This window comes from Carya illinoinensis, chromosome 14 (assembly GCF_018687715.1).
Source record: "Carya illinoinensis cultivar Pawnee chromosome 14, C.illinoinensisPawnee_v1, whole genome shotgun sequence".
NCBI lineage: Eukaryota > Viridiplantae > Streptophyta > Magnoliopsida > Fagales > Juglandaceae > Carya > Carya illinoinensis.
Genome location: NC_056765.1, coordinates 30517910 through 30537834, shown reverse-complemented (window position 1 = coordinate 30537834; position 19925 = coordinate 30517910). Strand labels below are relative to the sequence as shown.

Sequence of the window (19925 nt, the reverse complement as noted above, 5' to 3'; positions counted from 1 at the left end):
CGTAACAGAACTATTATCTTCATATGTTCATTTTACCAGACACAAGTGGTTGGGTGTATGTACGATGATCTTGCCACTCCAAAATGCAAAAGTCAATTTGGCATTGCGCAACCTTATCGTGGCAACTATATCTTATTAATTTAAAACGAGCCTTTGATCTTAAGAGGAAAGCCTTAAGAATGGAAGCCTTCATGACGTTAAATTCATTAAATAAAAACGTACCATTTTCAGTAACATATGATATCCAATAGCAACAACATCAACAACCAAAACAAGAATCATCACCCTCGATTTAAAAGAATATGATAAGGTATCCGCAACATGTTCTTATAATTAGATCATGGAATAGTTAACTGATCGACACTTGGGTAATGTTCATTTCTATTAGAACAGGACTGAAAGCTCTCACAACTGCAAATAATGACCAAACAAAAAATATTGCAAAACCGCTGCAGACAGAATATTCGGCACTTTCAAAGGCTTATAGCACAGAATTCTCGTTTTAATATACCTACATGTTCTGACAATTGTTTTAAGGTAATCGCTCGCTTAGTCTATAACAGCTCTACAATTTTCCAGGTCGATCAGTGGATGACAGGCTTAAGGGGATGAGCCCTCAGTGTTGATAAATCAAGATTAGAATCAAGCTCTTCATCCAGCTCCCCAACAATGCTTCTGCAAGAATCAAGGCACAGAGATTATGTTGTAGCATGTAGTAAGAAACATCAGCAAGAGTCCTCTCACTTCCCTACCCCGGGAGAGGAGAGGAATACATATAAAAAAAGGTTAGAAATTACATGTTGTCGCCCCTTATTATGTACAAGCCCAGCACAAGTTGTTGAACACCTTCCTGTGAGTCAGAAGAAGCCAGAAGTCCAGTTATTTAAGTGGGGTGAAACCCCAATTTATATTTATTTGGTTCTACTCCGTGAACCACACATAACATTCCCAAATTCAGCATGGTATAACTAATAAAAGAACCAACAAGTTACATCAGTCAACACTCTTACCACCCCCATATCCTCCACAAGGGGAGGGCATAAAGAAATGAGAAAAAGGGAAAAAAATGTCTCACAAAAAGATGCCGAAACATTCCCAGGAAAGTTAATACATATGTTGTTTCTAAAATTCTTCAAGTCCAATCACTCATGCTCCTAAGAGTGAAAGCATCTGAGATGTGTCAAGTAGAAGATACAAACCTTTGTCGAGTAGACACGTTCATGAGATTCATCTAGGATAACATTTGTAGCTTGGTCAAAGCCTTTCAGTACTCCCTATATGGAAAATCAAAACTGTTAATACGATAATACCTCATTGGTAATATCTAGCTGGTGCATCGAACTATTATTATGTCACATACCACTATGTTGCGTCCGTCATTTGTGATAACTGATATAGTTTCTGCACACAGACAAAATGACTTACAAATAATTTTTGTAACTCATAGTAAACCAAAGTTTCTCGATACTTAAAAGTATTTGTTGCATGATAAACTCTTAACAATCTCTATGCGATTTCAATAAATTTCAAATCAAGTGTGAATCTGTGATAACAAAATTTCAAACCAGATGTAAGAATTCCTAATCGGATTTATTTCGGTTTCTTTTATTTAGCTCGTGTTCTTCCAATCTAATCTATAGCCAAAAATAGCAGATGAAGTATGTTCCACATAATCTGGTATCCATTTTAGGAATCACCATTTGATTTAAATAAATTTTAACAGTAAATAATCTATTAAAGTGAAATGTTTCAATTTACAGAGAGAAAAATATTAGCATTCTGTCTATTACTTCTTTTGTAATCAATATTGTGTGCGTGTATTTTCCATAAGTTTTCACAAAAAAAATGTTTTACTTCCTAGAAAAGCATAACTTTTGGAAATAAAAATTTATTGTTTGAAAAGCTTACACCTTAATGCACCTAGCCTAATGCCTTTGTCAAAAAGTGATAAAACAGAAGGGGAGAGAGTGGGTGGGGGGGGGGGGGGAACAGAAGAAGAAGAAGACCTTCCCTGTAGCTTAGCGTGTATATATATATATGAAACATAAAAGAAATGAAAAGTATTTGTCAAGTATTTGCATACGATCTACAAGAGATTCAAGTCCAAGGCCACTTGACATATTTGAGCTCCCAAAAAGGATATATCAGAGACCTGTATGCAGGACTGGTTATTTTCTGCAAAAAATAAAAAAGAAAAGGGGGAGGGAGGCATGAGCACTTTAGGGGCAGTTTACATAAAACGAAGAAAATAAGAAATATGAGATATATGATAAACATTATAAAAATATTTCTCTATTTATAATACTTTTAGGGGGGCAAGGGAGAGTGGAGGTGAGATTTAAAGGATATGATATAATAAAATTGGTAAAAGAACATTTTTTATTGGCATCAAGTGTCCAAGAACAAAGTCCTGACTAATCTCAGAGGTGCACATGCCATCGGCAAGGAGTTTGCCGCAAGTGCACCTTAGGTAAATCAAGGGGAAATTCCACAGTCTAAACTCTAATGTCCCCTAGAAATTGTTTGCACCCAAAAGGTTTTGAACCTTAGACCAAGAGAGAGCCTAACACCAAGACCAAGGCCCTTACCACTTGAGCTAACCTCTAGGGGTTATCAAATTGGTAAAAGAAATAAATATTTAGGATGTGATCAATCAATTCAAGCTATAAATCATAACTGGAATGGAGGATTAATTAGAAATTGTTAATTATTCTGAAGCACTTACCTGGCTTATAGTGCAACATATAGAGAGTAGAGGGAGAGAAAAGAGAGGGATAATTCCTATGAGATATGGCATAAAGAGAGATTACATTTAGCCAACTAAATTATCAGCTCTTGACGCAAACTAAAGCAAGTAAGAAAATCAACCTAATTTAAGAAAAGCAACAAAACATAACAATAATCATTGATGCTTCCACTATTGTTGAGGGCCTGTGCACTCCCGGGATTAGTTGGGACGCTATTCTGGACACCCGGTGCCCAAAAAAATATCATTGATGCTTCCACTAGTATCAGTCACTTACAGATATCGTTAGAGCACAATGGAGTCTCTAAGTTTTTTTTTTTTTTTTTTTTTCTTTTTTAAATTAATAAGAATTTTATTATCACGAATAGACATAGCCCAAGTACACATGAAGTATACAAAGGAAATACCTACTGCACTCTAGAAAACAGGAAAACTAAAACAGAAACAGATTCAGTACATTCTCATCATTCCTTACAAAGATCTTAGCCCACAAACTCAAAGTACAATGGATTCTCTAAGTTTCCATGGGATGTCAATTGGAGAAAATAAAATGTCAATTCCTATAGAATTTGACCTTTAAAGACCCATAAATGCAAAGGCCCAACTAGAGGATATTGTATATCGATATCAAATACCAAATTTTCTCCCACCTTCAAAATCAAGAGTAAGTAGGCCAACAGATCAAGACTTGGGGAAAATGCTGATTGCAGTAAGATTTAAGGCTTATTATTTAAGATTTCTGTCCCACCATAGGTGATACAAAGTTCACTTTCATACTTTTATCAATCAACTCATGTAAAGCCAACTGGGGCATGCCATGTATGAGTTGAGATCTAGATGAAAGAACTTCCATTTTGGGGAACATGGCAATAATCTATAACTCAAAAATACAAGTGAAGAAGAACAAAGCAATAGATTTTGCAAAGGGATTAGTCATTGTCTAAATTTTTTTTAGGTAAGCAAGAACTTTTATTTATAGCAATAAGCATAGCCCATGTACATGAGTCGTATATAAAAGAAACACCTAAGCATGATTAGCAATTGACACAAAAAAAGTTGTAGATACTCAATCCATTGAGATCTATTTCAATAGACCATTGGAGTAAACTATCAAAGACACCACCATGGTCTGTTGGCGATCTTCAAAACTTTGATTGTTTCTTTCCCTCCAAAGACACCACCAAAGATAAATGGGAACCTTCTTCCAAATAGCTGCAATATGTGGATTGCCCCTAGCCACCATCTAATTACACACCGGTAGGTGTATACTGACAAAAAGATGGACTCACAGAAACCTTTCCTTAACCTTCATTGGCTTGAATAAGTGATTGACAACACTAGTTTTAGCTATATACAAACCTCTGATTACTAGATCTCAAACAGCTAAGAAGCTACAAACCAGAAATGTAGCAGCTCTTTCTATTTTTTCTATAAGAAAGAGAGGCAGTTTTATTAATACGAATGAAATAGGTGAATGTAGCAGCTCTTTTATATTGAAACTTCAGACTCCTTAATTTTTTTTTAAAGCAAGATAGAATTTTATTCAACGAATGTAATAGGCAAAGCTCATGTATATAAGACGTATACATAGGCAAAGCCCATGTACACAGACTCCTTAATTTGCTACATAGGCTAAGAAGTTTGCTACAAACCAGAAATTTAGCAGCTCTTTTTATTTTTTCTATAAGTAAGAGAGGCAGTTTTATTAATACGAATGAAATAGGTGAATGTAGCAGCTCTTTTATATTGAAACTTCAGACTCAATTTTTTTTATAAGCAAGATGGAATTTTATTCAACGAATGTAATAGGCGAAGCTCATGTATACAGGACGTATACATTGGCAAAGCCCATGTACACAGACTCCTTAATTTGAAGACAATGTTTCAATGCCAACATTTTTTACTCTCTCTCTCTCTCTCTCTCTCTCTCTCTCTCTCTCTCAACAAGCTACAAAATAAATAAAGTCAGAACCCAATGAATTTATGCAACACTGTGAGGACTTGACGTCTATGATATTCAATCAATGATAAAAAATATATATATATATCTTTAATATTTAATCAAAGATAAACACTAGATTATTACCATCTAATTAATTTCTCCTACACACAAATAATACATCATCATCATCATCAAATAGTAATCTTTAAGTTTGGGAAAGGAGTACGAAACTAAGAAGGCTAGACTCCAGAATCCAACGAGAGAAACAACACGAGAGAGAGAGAGAGAGAGAGAGAGAGAGAGAGAGAGAGAGGAAGTAGCCTACTAGTGGTTTCTGCTAGAGAAGAACTACTGTAAGTGGCTAATTGCCAAGAACCGATCTGTTCTTTTTCTGATAATTACTAATAGTCAGTATATTACAGTCTTCTTTTCGTTACATCATCAGCCTATTGACCAGGAGCATTAGGCCAGGTTGGGGAATGTTTACGGTCAAATACTCTATCAGTCAGGTGGCATATGATTTACCAATTATTTTGAGTTGTTCACAAAAGACCCACGGCCTCCCAAGTCCCAACTCAGAAGTCTACTCAAACTTTCCTCATCTTATGCCCGCACCCTCGTGATACTGCCCCACAAACCCTTAACTCACCGTAATGATCAAATGGTTAACACCCAAAACCAAAGGAACCCAAAACCCCCCATCAGAAAATAAGCCCACCATCACTCGAATCCAAAACACCACCTAAACCAGTAACTCTTCAAACACCCCACAAACGAAACCAAACCTAAAAACGTAACTCCCGTTCAAACGCGCGCATGCGGGCACACTTACAGTTACAGAGCCAAGAGGCCGCTAATAGACCATATATGATGGAGTGAAATGTCGAGTGAAAATAGGGAAACAACAGATTAAAAAATCCTCACCTTGGTATAATCAGCTAGAAACAGCCGAAACTCGTGGCCAAAAGGCGGCACCGGCGCTAAATGAACGACGAAAACGAAGAGTAGGTGAACGAAGAAAGAAGGCCGGGAAGATCAAGCGGGACGGTGGCGGGAAGAAGAGAAGTAAAAAGGGGGAATAGAGAAATGCGGAAGTATCAGCACGAAAGCGAGAGGAAACTATGGGATGCCCTTGTTTGGAGTCTTGGGCCCAGAGAACAGTGTAACTTTTACCAAAGCCCATGGTATCATCGATAGTTTCTTCTTCTTCTTCTTCTTCTTTTTTTTTTTAATTCAATTTTTATTTATTATTTTTTTCGATATTTTAAATAAATAAATTCATAAATTAATATAATTTTATATGATTTATTATATTTATTTATAATAAAAATAATTTAACAATTTTACGTACTATATGGAGCTAAGTTAAAATTAATTATTCATATTAAAGGAATTCAATGCATGTTCAATGATTTAGGAATTTGAGTAATATTTTTTATAAGAATAATTAAGTGTATATATTTTCAATCGACCAACCAATCAAGTAAATCCTTCCATTAAATTACCAAATAATTATTGAATTACAGTACAGAATTATAAAATATGCCTAAAATGATGTTATCATCAGTAGCCTTTTTATAAGGATAAATGCCATCTGAAAAGAAGAAATCCAACAGACTTGCTTGTGCCACACCTATTCTGCAGGAAAATTTTGGTTACAAGTATAATTGTATATTAATATGTATATCAATTTAATATAATTGGTCAAAAAATAAATTTTATTAAAAACTGTATTAATTTAAATTTTGAATATGAAGAAATCAATATTAATACGTAGATTAGTACACGACTTTACTTGTACGTAGCAAAACTGTATTCTACCTAAAAGGCTACGCAAAAACAAGCATGACAAAAGATTTTTTCTATGGGATAACGACACGGGTAATATTACATACAGTTATTTTTATGTATTTTTTGTATATTTTATTGATGTGATTGACTATATCAATTTTTTTAATACACAACCAATTACATCAATAGAATGCATAAAAGAGTATGTAAGAGTGACTGCACATAGAATTTTTGTAATGATACATATATATATTTTTCTATAACTATTTTACAACTCATTTTATAATCAATCAATATAATTATACAACTACATTAAGCCAAATAAGACAATTTATCTAGAGAGGGAGCTGGGAATTGGGATGAATGTTCAAATAGGCTTATAAGTTACTAGTAGTTCAAAGTTGTATGAATTTAATTTAAAGTCTAAGAATTAAATATAAATTATAAATAAATCATGCTAGCTAACTCTCTAATTTATACATTATCATTGATTGCTAAAGAAATATTATGAATTGATCACTTTATGTGTAGATCTCTCTTCTATTTAAAGCTCTACAATACAATTATGCATACACAAACTATATTAGGAGTGGGATTGGCGTAATCATGTTTCTAATTGTGTGTCGCCACCCATCAAAAGGCAAACAATCAGTAAGTGATGTAAAAGCTTTTGCTGCATTTCTCAATGTATGCATTTATTATGATGTTTAAAATAATACAATTTTTCAAAATTACACGGTATTGTGCTTTTAAGAATTTAATTTATTAGTAAATATATATAATATATATTATATATGCACACAAGCTGGATCACGAGTTGGTCGTTTATTTACTTTGTCGTAATTTGTCATTAATTTTGTTTGAAGTTATTGCATGTTTAGGCAAACAGTAAATTTAAAATCTTAACTATTTTATTATTGTCTTCTTCTTTTTTCAAATTGTTGTATGACAATTGTAGTTGTTGATGCTATAGCTGCTGTAATGAAAATTAAGCATTCGGAATAAAATATATCAAAACTTTCTCTCCACGAGCTTATTGATTGTTGCAAAGCAAATCAGACACTACCTTATGACTATTATTTAAAGATAGCATTTGAGTGAATCCAACACAATGGAATTAGAAAAGAGAATGATTATTCTTTCAAATACTAAGTTTCCTTACAATCCAAAACTGAAGAAGAGATTATATATTTGATATATATATATATATTTCTCTATAATGTTTTTCAAACATACATGTAAAGAAAGTTAATTTTAATATTTTTCTCCTTCTAAAAAAAGAGTGTTATGTATATTTCTCATATAATAAAGATAAATCTTCAAAATGAATCCGAATTTCTTGAGATACTTAAGAAGTAACTTGTAGTTGGTTCGATTAACGTGCATAGTGAATTTATGAAATACAAAGGAGTAAGTATAACTAACTTCTAACATTCGTAACAATACTAATGTAATAGCTAGGTTTGTCCATTTGGGCCGAGTATTCATATAAATGTAGATTGACCTTTATATAGCAAATATTATTTGTAATGTTTAGTTATATATAACAATACAAGTTTTTCTTCAAACAAAACAAATCCAAGCTCGCCTAATGAGTTTAGGAAGCATTATAAATTTGGTTTGACCATTAGTGATATATATGAATGTGGAATTAATAGAAGGTATGCTTTGTTTGTTAGTCTAAATACTCTCCTAACCTTTATTTTGTGTCATGTGCTATAGTCAAAATTTTCATAGAAATTTTCATTGATATTTTAACAATTTCAATTTTTTTTCTTGCCATTATATGACAGAGTATTTATGAAGGACCACAAAACCCTAATAGTGAACGAATAGCTAAACATGCTATTTTAATTATAGGATTTGGCCAATAATTTGGTTTCTTTGTGATGTTATTATTCAACAAACTAAGAAACTGCATATTTGGAAGTGACGCAAGAGGATCAATCTTTACCAAGTTGACAATTAAGGCTGTTGTTCGTAAGAACTAATGTGGGTAAATTTGGTAAGAACTCTGCAACCTAAACAACAACACTATTCAAACCTTACCTCCAATGTTGGGATTGATGCAAGTAATTCTATTTTTATTTAAAAGCAGAGTGCCCAAACGACTAAGATGAGGAAAGTTTTCCAGCTGAACAACGCTTGTGAGAAACCATATGTTAGGGAAGGTTTATGATATGAGAAATCATTAACATCTATTCAGTTTTAAAAATTCATCAAACATCAAAGACAGCAATCGAGCTAGCAGTAGTAATTATCAGATATGAGCATTAAAAAAAAAATCAACTGAACTGAGACCTCATTACTAAAGCACAAACTCATCACTTCGGTCAACCGTCTATTACAAGCAGAAAATTTGCAAAAAATACCCACTAGAATCAAAATCTTTAGTTGGATCACTACCATGTGGGTAAGTGGAAAGAGGAAAAAATTGATAACATTGGTAGCACCCAAGTTTTCTGTCAATGCAATCTTGTTACCTGACAACCAAAGGGGAAACGCTTATAAGTAGGACCATTTCGATATGATACGAGAGAGAGAGAGAGACAGAGAGAGAGATCTAACTCTCACTTTAGGTCTCTTTCGTTCAATACCCCGAAGCCCCTATATTCCTTTTGGCTGGGCAGGCAATCTTTCACCATCCCATTTCAGCTTGTAAAAGGGTTAGCTTTTCTAAATTTTTCTATTTCCTTTTGTTTGATTCACATGCCATTTGGGTTTTACCAATTTGAAAAATGTTCATCTAAAATAATTGAAAAAAAGGCAAGTGTAATTTCTAAATGAATTTGCTATTTTATTAAGTTGATTGTGAGGGTTGTTCATTTCTGTGCTGTAGATACCCAATCTGGCCCAAACTTTCTTGATTTTACGAAGAGCGGGAATTTGCACCATACGTGTCTTCAATATCCAATGAGCTGAAAGTTCCAGTGACGTGAACTGTGCTTTGAATTTTCATGATGGTGTTGTGGGTATAAAGTTTTGACACTCTTGAAATTTTGATCTTAAATTGTTTTTTTTAATTGCCTTGCGACATCAGTGGGGGTGCACACAGTGTGCACAAAATAGGCTCTCTCTAGCAGAACTCATTTTTGTTCGGAGGGAGGCTTGTTTAGTTGAATTAAACGACAAAAGCAAATAATTACTTGCAAGCCCAAAAGAAGATCTTTTATTCAATAAAAAGTACGTACAAGCCCAAAAGATCTCCTTTATGCCCTTTTACTTGAATTAAACGACAAAAGCCATGAAAAAAAAAGTTATCTTGCAATAAACAAATTATACACCTCTCTCTCAATTCATAGCCCCTACTTTGCTTTAAAATTCATGGGTTTTGGGGCTAGTAAAAATTAGCAGCTCAACAAGGAAACCTGTATTTGGACTTTATTAAATAAGGTGTGTCAACACTTAAAAAATAAAACGAGAGCAAAAAATTATGAATATCAATATATCCAAAACAACAATGATTTAAACACATATGTTCACCAATATAAAGCTATTGTTTTAGGAAAATGCTACTGAGACGACATAATGAACAAAAATGAAAGGCCCTTGTATGCTGCTGTCTCTTCATTTGAAAGCCATCTCTTTATGGGGAAAAAAAGGTTGAACCCTCTCTTTACCGCTTGTCTCTAAGCTCCTGTCACCGCTCACCTCCCTGTCAAGACCCCAAGGAGAGTGGCCCATGGCCGAGCTGCCAACCATGCCATGGGCTAGCCAAGGCCAACCCATGCCACGAGCCCATCATGGGACCCACCCAAGACATATTTGAAATGAGACATTTCAAGGTTTTTCCTCAAATATATTGCTTTAAATAAATCTTTTTGACATTTCATTTGTATCTTTTGGCTAATTTCATTTTAGGACCCAAACCCTACCCTCCATAAACAATTCCTATAATTTAGGACTCCAAACCCTATCTTCCATAAGCAAATCCTATAATCTAGGATCCAAACCATTCTTGAATCCCTAAATTCAAGGAACCAACTTTAGCCTCATCCAAATCACCAAATCCCTTCCATATTTTAGCTAACCTAAAATCCTAGCCAACCTAATCACCTCCTACATTTTAGGATATCATCTTCCATCTTCCAAACCCTTGGGTTCAAATAAGAACAAATTCACCCAGATGCATTAATCTTTCTTTAAACTTGATCGTTCAATTTGGATAGAATTATAGGGCTCCATCTTTATTCATATATTTTTTCTAATTTAAAATAGAAATTTTAGTTAAGCAAAGGGATTTCTTTCTCATTTACTCATGGCCTATGGTGTTATTTCTAAATTAAAAATTCTTTAAAATTTAGTAATTACTTTTAGTTGTTTAAAATTTATATTATTTTGAGGACATATAAAATGTCACATTGGAGAAAAGAGAATGAGATCACGAGAAAAGCAATTAATTATTATAGAAGCATAAGTCACTATGCTCATTAATAAGCAGTCAATTGTAAAGTAGAAATGATATATATAAGTTTTAAATGTATAAATTTGGTACAAATTTTTTTATAAAAAAAATAGACTTTATTATAAAAAAAATATGAAAAACTTACTTTTTATTTTATTTTTGTAAGACCCACATTATTACAAAAGGTTTATATAATAAAATTTGTATACATTACACATGCAAAAAAACTCGATCACAGGGAATACAAGAGGATAACTTTCGCAAAGTCTGATGTACACGTGGCGCTTGATCCGTCCTTTTCAGCTCATATATATGGAACCGTGACATTGGCAGGTTGCTTCAAAAATCCAATGGATTCGGGAGAGGAATCAGATGATGATCTCGGCGTCGGTGACGGTGAACGTTCCTTACCCGAAGAATACCGCGCCTTCTACAAGCGTGAAGTTTCCAAGAGCGAGGTCGGTGCCGAATTCATTCTCTTCTTCTAACTTCCTAGATCACGCCTATCTTTAATTTTGGCTTCATTCCTTCATCTCCTCCCTCGAATCAAATGATTCGTTGTTTTAGGGCTTTGATGTTCCCGAAATCATCGCCGGCTACCTTTACAATTTGATTCAACCACGCGACCTCGACGACATCTACGAAGAATGTACTCAGCTTGCAATCGACGAATACAACCGTCGCTTCGCGGTTGGTTTTTTTTTTTTTTTGAAATGCTGCATCGGTATTTTCTCGTATTTTCTTTATTTCAGTTTTGTTAAAATTGTTGTGCTACGGAGATGATTATATGAAGTTTACATGGTTGGTAACCCTAGAATCACTTGGAAGGGAAGTCTCTAAGAATTTTTTACAACCAAGGCTTCTTATGTGATATCAGATGTGGGACGCTTTGATTACCAATAACGATGATGATACATGATTATAAGTAGAGAAAGGAGGAGGTAGAGGTCTACCCCAAACTTTTTTTTGATCGGCAGGGGTTTAACCACTAGATTTTTTTGATTAATTTTATTGGCAAGTAAATAGGCATAACCAAAGTACACAGCCAGTGTACACGTGAAAATACCGAAATACAAGTTAGGAACTAGAGTAGGCTAAAAGCAAATCATGAAGATTATCTCCATCCAATACAAGAACCTTTTCCCAAGTATACAAAGTACTAGTAATGAGAGGAGAGAGAGAAAGAATCCAGTTTGTACATTTCCAGCCTTGGTTCTTAAATTAGTTGACGAAAGTGTTTCTCTCCTCAATCTGGGTAAATATATGCATAGTTATTGACTGTTTACCGTAATACACTTTACTTATAATTATGAGATCATTAATTCATATGTAGGAGACAAATGCAAAGCTGGAGCTTGTCAAGGTTTCAAAAGTAATGGCTCACCTTTACGATAAAATGAGGTATTATATAACTTTTGAGGCCAGGGACTTAGCCGATGGAGGCAAGACTAAGACCTACCAAGCAGTTGTGCGAGACGCTATACCTGGAATTTCAGTGCTGTCTTTCAGGCTAAAACCTGCTGAGGATGAGCAAGGTAAAGGAGTATTACTTTGGAAGTGGATTGATTTAATTAATTATTTACAGCTTTGCATATGCTTAAGATGTTATTGTTTTAGTTACTTCACTCAATTAACTGAGGCACCTTTGTTGATTTGGCCTCCCCCGAGTTCACAACCAACGGGGCATCTTGTACTTTGATAATTTTGTTCTCCATCAACCAATTATTGCTTTTTGGGAGCATTGTTGTCCCTTGTGGTAGTCAAGGTGAGAAGAAACTTCGGCTCGATGTCAAAGAAGAAACATTACATAATCTAAACGGGAGAATTTTTCGGGCATTGACCTCGTGTGCATATGGGAGTCTATGAATGTGTCCACAACTAACTCCTTGTGGTTGGCTCAAGTGGTGTAAAGGCCTTGGTCTTGGTGGTATGCTCCCTTCAAGGTCCAAGGTTCAAATCCCAGTGGGTGCAAATAATCTCTTGGTCCTATCGGACTGGGGGGATTTTTCTCTTGAATTACCCTATATGCTCTTGCAGGAAACTCCTTACCAAGGACCTGTGCACCTTGGGATTAGTTGGGACTTGGGATGTTGTTCCCAAATACCCGGTACCAAATAAAAAATAAAAAAAATAGAGAGATTGTGTCCGCAGCTAACTCTTGGCTTTTAGGTCTAGCTTACCGGTTTATTTATCAAAAAAGGTCTAGCTTACTGGTTTGTGGGTTTGATTATCCTATTTTCCTTTAAAAAATTACTGAAATAACAAAACAGTACTTGTGATGATCAATTTTATTTGCTTTGGAATTACAAGATTCGAGTGTGAACTGATACAAAAACATACGAGTGAATGTTGTAACTCGGCTTTTCCTCTGTTATTCATAGATATTTGTGTTGGGATTCCATTTCTGCTGCTTATTTTTCATTATTTTGTTTGATTTTTGTCAAGTCGGTTCAGGAAACCATGGGAAAGAATGGATTTGGGAAGGCCATCTCGTTAATGGTTAGTATTTTTGCATCTTGAATGGATATGAGATCGATATATTTATTTTCCTCCCTCTCACATATATTTGGTCCCGAGTTTTGTACCTTAATTTCTATATTTTTGAATGATATTTTTCTTTTCTTTGATTTCCTTTTTAGCAATACATTTTTTATTCCTAAATGATCCTAGATCTCTTAGAGCTCCTGCTCGAACTATAGGGCCTAGAGTGAGAGAGAGGTAGAGACACAAAGTGGGTCCCATAGCATTTAGTGACTATTGTATGGCTATTTGAGTGAATTTCTCAGGCAACAATAAATACTCAATAAGTGTTTTAAGACCCACTTTGCATGTTTCTCTTCCCCATTCTAGGCTCAAGAGTTCAGTTCGTTCAGGAACAGTGGAGCATCCAAATCCACCTTAAAATATCAAAATTGATCTATTGCACCCTTGAATGGGAAAAGCTGACAAAAATGAATGGTAAATAAGTAATGTAGTACAATTTTGATGGTTGGATCCTAAAGGATGGTGAACATTTATAGAGCGTGCGATGAAATGAGTATATAATTTGTAAGGCAAGCATTGTCCTTGTCATTGTATAAGTCTTAAGGTTTCAAAGGTGGTGATGTTATGCAAATTTGAACTGGGGTAAAATTTTGTGAAGTTGAGTGAGTGGCAAGACACCTTGTGTCATATTGGCTGCACCGGATTACATACTACAATTAGGATTAAATGGTTGACTGCATTTTGAGTATTTTGAATTAGAAGGCTAATTTTGGGAAGGGAAAAGCCAAAGCGGGTGGGAGTTTAGGTTGTCTAGATGCCGGTATATGCATCAGCATCACTTGAAAACCGATCGTGAATGTTATTGATTGAATCGTTTGAAAACTCGTAGTTCATCGTCACTTCATGAGATTTTTTGTCATTGATTTTACATGAGATGCTACTATCCGTAGCACGTAATTTTATAACTAGGCTTTTTCTTGTATACTCTCTGTGTACTCGGGCTTTGCCTATTTACGAGGATCACTATAACTTCTTTTACCTATAAAAAAAAATTTTACATGAGTGACCAATTGGTGGATATCTGAGTGTCATGATTTTCAGGTCATTTACTTGCTGGAGGTTGAGAAGATATTCAGAGGTGACATGCTTATGTATCGGAGTTTAAGGAGGTTGTCCTCAATGGAAGAATATTACTTTGTTTTTATTTGGTTTTTGTGATGTTACAACTTTCTCTGATTTACTTAGAATTTTGTTTTCAAATTTATTTTAAATTTACCTATGGATGGCTGCCATGTTTTCATTTATGTTCTTGACATTAAGGGGTTGTTTGTTAATACCTTTCATCTTATCACATCCCTTGATTCCCTTTTTATTTTATCTCATCTCATTTCTTTCTCAAATATCATATACACAAATATTTTTCAAACTAATTATTATAACTTTTTCAAACTTCTAAATGAAACATAAAAAATAATTTAACTTTTTAAAATTTAAAAAAATACTAAAATAATTTTTAATCAAATCTCTCTCCGTCATTTTTCAAGACCTAATAAAACTAAATATTTTATTACGTAAATAAATCTATACTTTTTAGATGAAACAATCCGATCCAATGCTATATGGGATTGAATAAGAATATTTTATTGGGTCTAAATAATATTAGCTAAGCTATATTGAATAAGCTCAAGAGTCATTAATTATTGATATTGATGATTTTAATTAAGTTCAATAATTACGCTGAAGCGTATTTATTATTTGTTGATTGAGTTAGACTCAATTTAAAATCTGGCCATTAAATTTTGTTATTTTAAAATTATCGCTTATCGAGGTTATTTATACAATCTCAGTTACTCACAATTTAAATTTAAATTAGTAGATTTAAATTAACTGCAAAAGGTATATTTTTAAATTTCAAACTCGATGATCACAACCTATCAACCACCATTTTTGTCACTATCTACTCGGTTGATCACTAGCTCGAGTCCAAATCGAAATCTCTCTATCACCCTTCCTATCTTCTCGTAACCATGACTTATCTCATCAACTACGGGTGATAAATGAGTTAAATTAAGGGACTTGCGATAATTTAAATATTCAGAATGCTGCATTATGAGTGAACTGTCCTGATAGGTACCACACTGAGAGTCAGATTGTCTCTGAACAAAAAGCCAATTAAATCTTGCCCACATAAGGGCACCACAATTTTATTTTAGGGAAAAAAAATATTTATATATATATTTATATATATGTATTCTACAAGAGACTCATCTGGGACCTATAGCCAATTGATGATATGAAAGAGTGTGATTCCTTAGTGATCAGGAATCACGTGCCATGGCCAATGCATCATTTTGGAAGATGTGGAAGTCACACATTAAAAGGGTACAAGAATGATTTAATTTTAGTTTTCCAAATAGATTATAATGGTTAGGATGTTATATAAAATTTTGTTGAAAAATATTAAACTGGTTTCAGTAATTGTAGGAACCATTTGCATTCAAATTGCTTGCCATTTACTAAATCCATCTCTTCTGGGGAGTTCCATTCTTAGATCCATTTACTCTTTCTTGAATTTCCAACAGATACCTGCTTTGGCCTTGGAGAAGAAACTATTTCTGATTTTGAATTTGTAGATATTTCTTTAAGAGGACTTACAGATCAAGATTTCAATCGCTGATATGTTCATCTCATAAAGGAACCTGAGGCTTTTGCTGGTGCTGACATGATCAATCTTAGCAAAAGGAGCATGCATGTGGCATGTTCACAGGGGAGCAGTCTGAATCAGAAGATGAAGGACTAGTAGTACTATCCATGTCATACAGGAGATTATCTGTCATGTGTGGATGTTGCCCGCAGTTTGAGTTTGAGTCCAAGGCAGGGAAGGGGATCTCCAAAGCCTTGTGAAGTGCACAACCTGTTTTCATATATATATATATATATATATATATATATATATATATATATATTTTGTTATAAATTCAGAACAAGATAACCATCTTTTAGACATTACCCTGGATTTTGTTTTTAAAATTAAATTACAGGAGAATTCTCTACAAGTATACGTTAACAAATATTGTTGCACACTCATTCCTATATGTACTGTTGGTTGAATTGCACAGTGATGATCACATATGCTTCTTTTTCCCAAAATGCACAGCTTTTCCACAATGAATATCAGATGTGTAGTAATTACAATTCCAATGAAGTTAATTGGTAGTGATTATCCATTTAGTGTGTAAAAGGTAAGTGCATACTTCTCAAAAAAAAAAAAGGTCAGTGCATAATGTGATTATATCACTAAAAGTCACTTATTTAACTATTAAGCAAAAAATAGTTTGTAAAAAAATTTAATACATGAGCTGTCCAAATGAGAGAGTAAACTCATAGGGCATACTAGCATTTTCCTATATATGGGTTTGGGTGTTAAGAAGTGTTGAGGTATGTTATGAATAGTAGTAAAAAACTATGTGAAAAGTAATAATAGAATATTAAATAGTAGTAAAAAGTAATAAATAGTATTAAAAAATAAGTGAAAAGTAATAATAAAGTAATGAAAAGTAATTAACAGTAATGAAATATGTTGAGAAGTGTTGATAGTATCTCAACATCCAAACACAATATTAAGACCTACCAAGCTGTTGTGCGAGATGAGATACCTAAAATCTCAGTGCTGTCTTTCAGGCTAAAACCTACTGAGGATGAGCATAGTAAAGAAATATTATTTTGGAAGTTGATGGATTTAATTCATTAATTACAGCTTTGCATATGCTTAAGATGTTATTGTTTTAGTTATTTCACTCAATTTATTGAGTTTTAGTTCACCTTTGTTGATTTGGCCTCCCGAATTCACAAACTCAGTTCAGTTCAGCATACCACGTATAGAAAAGATATATTATTTTACACATCATGTCAAATGCTGTGACCTTTTATCAACAATGCTAACATGCACATACAAGTATAAAATGCTATGTCACTTATTTCATTAGAAAAAATAAAGCAAAAATCTTGCATTACTTAGTACTACTTGTTATTTTTTTTATTGGATGTAGCACACCATCACAATTATTACACCAATCCCACTCCTAATATACAAGCTAAAAATATTAGAAGACAATTTTTTTTTGGATAAAAGTAATAATAGATTTATTAAGACAAGTAAATAGGCATAGCCCAAGCACACAAGAAGTATACAGTCGAAAATACCTAAATACAAGCTAAGAGCTAGAAAAAGCTAAAAGAAAACCATGAAACTTGTACCATCCTATACAAGAACATTTGCCAAAGACAAGGTTCAAAAGAAAAACTATGAATTCTTCAACGAACGTTCTCTATCATCAAAATACAGTCCATTCCTTTCCAACCATAAGCACTACATTAAACATAGAGAAATCATCTTCTAAATAGAAACAATGCCATGGCTACCCATAAACCCTTTCCAACAAGACAATAGATCCACCACCCTCTTGAATTATGCATACACAAGCTTGAATTATGCATAATTCTATAAAAAGTATTGCATTGCATAGCATCCATCCATAAGCTTCAATTATGCCAATACAATTTCTGCTGATTCCAACTCCTCCCACAAAATAAAAAATAAAAATAATTACATACCTTTCTACTTTAGAAAATAATTAAAGTGTTAATGAAAGTAATAGTTTTTTTTTCTTTCTTTCTTTTTATGAAAGTGATACTTACTTTTAATTTTTTCTTAACTCCATGGCATGCTCTGACCCAATCTACTCCACATAGTAGTATTTGAACTGTTTCAGTTGACAAAGATGCTCGATATGGATCGATAACTCTACCACCAGCACTAAATGTGAACTCTGAAGCAACTGTAATTATAGGAATTGCTAACATGTTAGGTGCCATCTTAGACAATAGTTTATATTTGAAATTATTGACTTTCCACCATTCTAAAGCATCAAACTATGCATCAATACCTTCCTCACATATGTAAACACCATCTTCCAAATATACATCCAAGTCTGACTTAATAGGCTGAAAAGTATCAACACTTCTAATGAAAGATTGGAACATTGACCTCCCACTTAGCATGGTTCGTGCAAAAATATTGGTGGAGCTGCTCAAAGAACCTACATTAATATTATTCTGTGTAGTTTGGCCCATAGCTATTGAATTATGAACTTGGACATACTCATCATATAACTTATGAAAAACTTTAAAAACAAGATCAATATTTTGAGAGGTTTCAAACTCAAGATAAATTAAAGAAAAACAAAACTTTATCAACACCATTTTGTATCTTGGATCCAATACCGCAACTATTGTTATTAACAAATTGCATTTACCCCAATATTTCTCAAATTTCTCATTCATCTTTTTTTCCATTGCTTGAATATATTTATATCTATTAACACTCTTCATAGTCAATACTTCTTTCATCCTCTGTAAGAAAATACAGCTGAAATACCTTAAGCACAGCTTATTAAGTTGCTTCATAAGTTTATCCAGTTTAGCAAACCTCAAGCGTCTCTTCTTAGTAGTGAAGTGTATTCGTAGTATAGACTAGAGTAACACTCAATATATCCACAACCTAAATACTATTTCAATAGAGAACAAAAAGAGAGAGATTTCACTATGCTGTTATTGTATGTTGACGACATACTACTGGCTGGAAATGATAAAGGTTGATAGTCACCACAAAAGAGTGGTTATCCTTCAATTTTGAGATGAAGGTACCCTCTGACTTTTCTTGGATTATTTTTATAACTAGCCATGTGATGGTTGCTCACTCATATCCTGTGTGGACTGTTGATATAACAGCCAGCTAGAAATTCAATTGTGAAATTTCTATTGACTTTAGGAACCTCGGGAAAACTCTATAAGTTTTCACAAATCCATTAATCATATAGGTTTTAGTCTAACTACATAGTTAGTGTTATTACTCATTATGGTATTAGAAGTATGTTTTTGATTATTAGAGATAGTTAGAAGTGTCTAAATGTATTATGGTTTGTGACATTAGACTCGGTGGGTTATTTAAGGTCTTATGGTGCAATAACTCTTTTTCATATTTTCGGACGAAACGTCTGTTCAAAACTGTAGATATTATTGGATAAAAATATCTTAAGTTAATTTTGTGGATATTATTGGATAAAAATATCTTAAGCTAATTTCGTGGATATTATTGGGTAAAAAAATATCTTGAGATGATTTTTGTAGATATTATCGGGTAAAAGAGTTCTATACTTAACTCTCACTCTAGGTAAGAGAGACCTACACTTAACTCTCACTCCAGCCTTATCTCTTCCATATATCATCCATACGTATCTCCAGCCACCTCCCCCCCAACTAAATTATCTTCATTTACACTTTCCATTGAAAGAATACCAAACACTCTCTCTCGGACAGCTTTTAGGTGTTCTTTTACACGCCCATTTCGAAGCTTTTATAAGTGTTTTATCATAAAGTATCATTCATATAAGTTGTTTATTTTTTAGTCTAGTTTACGTGGATATCTTATTTGTCCATTTGAAAATCATTTGATCAGTCAAATATTGTGTAAACTATAGAAAGGTCATTTTGAGAGA

The 19925-nt window shown here is 33.6% G+C and overlaps 2 protein-coding genes across 2 annotated transcripts; one reads left to right on the top strand and one right to left on the bottom strand.

Moving 5' to 3' along the window:
* Positions 1–311: 311 nt before the first annotated feature.
* On the bottom strand, positions 312–5814 carry LOC122295116 (sm-like protein LSM8). Its single transcript, XM_043104166.1, has 6 exons — positions 5613–5814; positions 2084–2175; positions 1361–1401; positions 1200–1274; positions 798–850; positions 312–675 (listed from the first exon to the last, which is right to left on the bottom strand). Exons 2-6 carry the CDS (start codon positions 2118–2120, stop codon positions 585–587), a joined length of 297 nt encoding a protein of 98 aa, XP_042960100.1. The 5' UTR covers positions 2121–2175; positions 5613–5814; the 3' UTR covers positions 312–584.
* Positions 5815–11115: 5301 nt separating this feature from the next.
* On the top strand, positions 11116–14721 carry LOC122294934. The gene is made up of 5 exons (XM_043103930.1): positions 11116–11342; positions 11452–11574; positions 12218–12419; positions 13330–13383; positions 14470–14721. Exons 1-5 carry the CDS (start codon positions 11235–11237, stop codon positions 14490–14492), a joined length of 510 nt encoding a protein of 169 aa, XP_042959864.1. The 5' UTR covers positions 11116–11234; the 3' UTR covers positions 14493–14721.
* The last annotated feature ends 5204 nt before the right edge of the window (positions 14722–19925 follow it).